Source organism: Manacus vitellinus, unplaced genomic scaffold (genome assembly GCF_001715985.3).
Source record: "Manacus vitellinus isolate BGI_N305 unplaced genomic scaffold, ASM171598v3 scaffold_237_pilon, whole genome shotgun sequence".
Taxonomy (NCBI): Eukaryota; Metazoa; Chordata; class Aves; order Passeriformes; family Pipridae; genus Manacus; species Manacus vitellinus.
The window spans coordinates 16,376-21,725 of NW_021939700.1; the positions used below are offsets into that span (position 1 = coordinate 16,376).

The 5,350-nt window shown below is 55.0% G+C and overlaps 1 protein-coding gene across 1 annotated transcript; it reads right to left on the bottom strand.

Annotated features, from left to right (window-relative positions):
* Window positions 1-1,412: 1,412 nt before the first annotated feature.
* Window positions 1,413-4,397, bottom strand: LOC115307483 (killer cell lectin-like receptor subfamily B member 1B allele B). Its single transcript, XM_029959924.1, is given in 6 exon segments — window positions 1,413-1,804; window positions 2,046-2,155; window positions 2,382-2,536; window positions 2,963-3,091; window positions 3,375-3,494; window positions 4,117-4,397. Coding segments are annotated over 6 exon segments (774 nt in total). The 5' UTR covers window positions 4,214-4,397; the 3' UTR covers window positions 1,413-1,641.
* Window positions 4,398-5,350: the final 953 nt, after the last annotated feature.

Genomic DNA, 5,350 nt, shown 5'->3' on the forward strand with positions numbered 1-5,350 from the left:
CTTGTCTCCTCATCTGCTGGGGGGAATGGGCAGAGACGACCTGTCCTGTTAACAGCCCTGCCCTGTAACAGTGCTGTCTCTGCTCCTCATTGCAGGCTGGAGGTCCTTGGCAATTCAGAGTGTGTGTACCTGGCGGACTGTACTCAGGAGCGAGGACTGTTCAAAGCAGCTGCCGTACCTCTGCAGCAAACCCCAAACTCCCTCATCTGTAATAGAAGTGAGGGAGAAAGGACCTTCTCCATCCTGAAGACTCACAACTTTCCTTTTTCCACTAGCCCAGGGATGTCCTTCTGCAGGTGAACATTTGCTTTGTGACACATCTCAGCACAACCTCAGGAACCTCGGTGCCTTTTGTCATTGTCACCTCAGTAACTGGTCTCAAGGAGGTGAACCTGCAGGGACATGATGTGGAAGTGGATGTGTGCCTTTGTGGACTAGGGGTGTCTTTCTCCAGTTTTCCTAATTTTCTATGACTATATGTTTACACCTTAACGATGCAGATGCATAACACTACGTGTGCATATGAAGTATTCATCTGCTGCTCAACACTACACGAATCTGTGAATGTGAATGTACAATGTCCTGATTGTGGTCTCAGCAGAGTTACTGTATCAGTGCTGCCGCTCTGCTTCTCTCTCCTTCTCCTTTTTTACCCATTTATATTAAAGTTTGTACGACCCCACCGCTGTCCCTCGTGTCCTGGTCGGGGCGGGAGCTGCGGGGGCCGCTCGCCCCGTGCGGGTGGGGAAAGGTCCGAGGGAACACCCGCGGGCGCCGGGTTGGCCCTGTTCATCCTGAGGGAGCCAAGATGGCGGAACGCCCTCACAGAACCTCCCTCACAGTCACCCTCACAGAATCATCCTCACAGAGGCGCCATCACAGAGTCGCCCTCACAGAACCACACTCACAGAGTCACCCTCAAGGAACTGCCCTTACAGAACTGCCCTCAGAGGCGCCCTCACAGAGTCATCCTCACAGAACCGCCCTTACAGAATCCCCTTCACAGAAACGCCCTCACAGAGTCGCCCTCACAGAATTGCCCTCACAGAATCACTCTCACAGAGTAACCCTCACAGTCGCCCTCACAGAATTGCCCTCATGGAATCGCCCTCACAGAACTGCCCTCACAGAACTGCCCTCACAGAACTGCCCTCACAGAATCGCCAATTCCACCCGTCGGTGACACCCATTGAGGACGGGGCTAAATGGCTCTTTGAGCCGTCACTCCCATGGGGTGGGTTTAGAGCGAAGACACCGAAGGGGCGGGTGTTGGAATATGTGTGTTTATTTTAGGACAGTTTGGTTGCAAAGGAAAGCAGGGATGGAGCTGCTTGGCTTATTATTATCTACAGTAATATAAAAGCATAAAAATAACACTTAAGTGTAGGGACCGAGATTATGTGACTCTGGGAGAAACTTAAGGGGAACTTGCAAGATAAATGCAGATGTGGTGATAAATCCGTGTGTGTGTGAAATTGCTTGGGAGTATTTTTCTCCTGTGCAGAGAATGTTTAACTAAAAAGTAGATATAGAGAAAAGTCACTAACAGGAATTTACTGCTGATGTAATGAGGTGGATAAACCATGAAAAAATTGTAATAAATTTTTTTTTTGTACCACACGAGGTCCGTGCCCGAGTGTGTCAGGTGGAGGCATCATCCAGCTTCCCAACCATGGGCGAGGAGAGCTGGAAAGGGGCTTTTTGGCAAACCCACGTGTGGTCACTGGCACAGCCATCAACCTCCAAGTTCTTGCCTTTCAGGGTCCCACAGAACCCTTTGTCCGGCTCCTGCAGGACCCCAAACCTACACGATGAAGGGTTTATTGGCTGAGAGGAGCAAAGTGTCCCATGACCCCAATGTGCCTCATAACCAACCCCAACATGCCCCATGACCCCAGTGTGTCCCATGACCCCGACTCTTGGTCTGCAGAGTGTTGCCAGAGGAATAAGAGACCCTTGCATGGCCCCCAGTGATGTGGGGACGTGGATCGGGGTCTCAAATGGACCAAAGCAGCTTTTTACCCCCCCAGACCTCGGACACTCACCTGTGGGGGTCGTAGGGGGTGTTGTCCACCCACGTCCACTCCTTCTGCCGCGACCTCAACCCGACCCACACCGACCACGAGATCCTACTTGTGACACTCTTGACGTTCTCCTGGGACATGGAAGGGACCGGTTGCTCCAAAAAAATCTCTCCATGTGGAGTTCCGTGGGGTGCAAAGCCACAGAACAAACCTGACCGCCAAAACCTATGGGACATGAGCGGCCCCATGCTCTGAACCCGAAACCCTCCTGCTACTGGGAGCCTTTTGCTCCCCTGCCCCCCTCCCTAAAAACCCAGGACTTCTGGGTCCTTTCTAAGCCTTCTCCTTCCTGTTTACCATTTCTGTCTCGTTCTTGAGCACCACCAGCTCGGAGCCCTGATCTTTGCAGCTTTTCCTGCCCCGAGTCCAGTTCCCCGATTCCTTGGAGAGCCAGTAGCATCTCTCCCCACGGAGCTGCCAGTCCTGGGGGCACAGCTTGCAGCCAGCAGGGGCTGGGGAGGAGGAAAGGCCATGAATGAGACACCCCAAAGGTGAGCAAGGTCTTCCCTGTCCCCCCAAATGAAAGGCACCAAACCCTCGAGTCATTTCCCACCCTTGTGGTTTTTCTGCTCTGCCACCATGGAGGAGGAGGAGGAGGGAGAGGAGGGGGGAGAAGAGGAGGAGGAAGAAGTTGGGTGACCATGAGGGCAGAGCAAGTGGTTGGGGTGCAGGAAGGGTGGTGAGAAACATCCCCCCTTGGGCTGACCATGCTCCTCCGGGGAGGTGGGACCGCCAAAAATCGCACGGAAAAGAGAATTCTTCCTTAAAAATGCTCCTTTTTGCCAAAGAACCCTCAGTGCAGGGTCTCCTCGCAGGAGGAGCCCCCCGAGGTCCCACCTGAGCCTCTCCCAGCAGAACCATGTGGGAAGGGGGCTCACCTGGGGGGCTCTGCCCCTGGGGCTGGCAGAAGTACTGCACCAGGGATGGGAAGATGCATTGCTCCGTCTGGTTCCTGGCCTGGCTCTCAACTCTGGTGTCACTTTCAGGACCTGGAGATCCCTGAAAAACTGGGAGCAAAGACGTGGGAATGAGAAGCTGAAGCCAAGCCACAAACCCCACAGAGACAGGGCGAGGTTTGCCCCACAGTTAATGAATTAGGCCCGAAGCCCACGGGTCTTGCCCTCCCTCCCTTGTTCATGGGGATGCTCCAGGTGTGCCCAGAGGGGGTTTTGCTCTTGGCTCTTGTGTCTGCACCAACCCTCCAGGACCTGAACCGCTGCAGCAAACCCAGATTTCCGCTCCCAGACCTCTTGCCGGGGTGTGAGATGGAGATAAGAGCTGGTTACTCACCACTCACATTTTGGAGCACCACCAGCACCAGCAGGACGAGGTGCCCCAGCGCCCCGGCTGTGAGGAGGACTCTGTGCCACCACAGGCATGGGGCAGGAGTTGGAAGAGGCCACAATTAAGCTTAAAAATTGTAAAAAAACATGAAGAAGATTGGAGGTTTAGAGGAAAAACAAAACCAAACCCCTCTGCTGAGCTGTGAGTTGGAGCAGAAGTTTCTGGTTGCTTTGCTTCCTCCAAAGCCATAAATTCCTCCCTGACAGGGCTCGAGCCAGGGCAGCACCCCCGGGGAGAATTGGGGGGCTCAGGGGGTGCAGCAGCCTCGGGAGCAGCCTCAGGGACCCAGTGACAGAGGGCAGGACCTGGGAACTCCCAAACGGGTTCAGTTTCCAGCTGGGAGTTGGTGGCCACGGGTCCCTCCAGCCCTCGACACCTCCGGGGTCCGAACGGGGCTCGGCCCCTTCCCTGCCCTCCCAGGGGTGGTGACTCCCCTGGGGCTTCCTGGGGTCCCTTTTGGCCACCAAGGGAAGGGTCTGGGAAACAAAACTGTTCCAGTTCTGGAGATTTTCCAGCCTCTCCTGTCCCTGTCCTGCTCCAGACAAGCCCAGACCCCATTTCAAAGGCCACCCCGTGAGCTTGGAAACCTGAACGTGGGGATGGAGAAGCGAAGGGACCCCAAAGGTAACGGACCCAAAACTCTTCCCAGGGCCTGAAATAAGCCTTTTTTCCCCCAAAATACACTCACCAGGACATTTCTCAGCCGGAGAAGGCTCATTCCCAGGATTTCTTAGATCGGCATGACCCATTTCCCCAGCCATGGTGGCTCTGGAGGTCGTTGGCATGTCCCGAGAGCGACACCAGCCTCAGACACCTTCTCACCTCGTGACCAACGCGCGTCCGGTCCCAGGAAATGGCACCAACCGGGCCTTTTATGTTTCTTTGGGGTTTTTTTTAAACATATCTCTCTATTCTGCAGCCTCCCCTGTGCCTGGGGAAAGGGTTAGGGTGTCCCCAGCCAGGAGGAGGAGGAGGGCGCTCACCTGGAGGTGCAGGAACACGCGCAGGGTTGGGCCGAATGGCAGAAAATTATTAAATTAATCAAATTAATTTATTAAATCAACTCAAAAAGCCTCTGATTGAGGTTTTTAGGGGGTGAGACTAAAACGTGACAGGTGATATTTGGTGTCGCTTCCCCAAGAAGCATCTCCCGGGGGAGTGGGGGTGGCAAAAAGGCTGGAGCCATGGGAGTGTCAGAACCAGGCAGGGCAGGAGGAGCTGACTCCCCCTGGTCATTTAGGGTTTTTTTTCCCCACTTGTCTGACACCCCCTCGTCCCTCTCAGCTCCATCGGTCAGGACACGGTCCCGTTCTGGGGGGGGTAGAGCCGCTCCTAGGGGGCACCAGGGGGACAGAGTTCGGGTAGAAAATCCAAAAATCTGTTTTGCCCAGCTTGGGAAGAATAGAACAAACAGAAGTGAGGTGGGACCCCCCAGCAGCCCTTGTGTGCTGTGTCCCCCCGAAGCCCTCCCTGGGGTGCTGGGGGGTGACTGGGCACACTGGGAGCACTGGGAAGGGGCTCAGCCCCACCTCACCCCCGGGAGCTCCAAGGCTCCGAGAGCCGCGATGGAACGTGCGCGGGTGGAGCCGGGGAATGGGTGAGGCTGTCGGGGCTAGATGGGGCACACGAGACGGCGGGGAAGGCAATAAACAGTAAAATGGTGAGGAAAGATAAAGCCCGTGGCGGTGGGGAAGGCAGGCAGACCAGCTCGGTGGCGGCCGAGGAAGGCAGGCAGACCCGCGACTCACACTGTATCGGGGAGGGGTTACTTTATCAGGGAAAAAGGTCTGAGATATACAGACACGAAAAACGGACACCGTTGCTAGTTCAACAAAAAACCCCAATATTTATTACAAAAAGGTGGCCAAGAAAATGAACAAACCCAAAAAGGGAGGAACGAGGAGAGGAATAAGCCCCCAGCG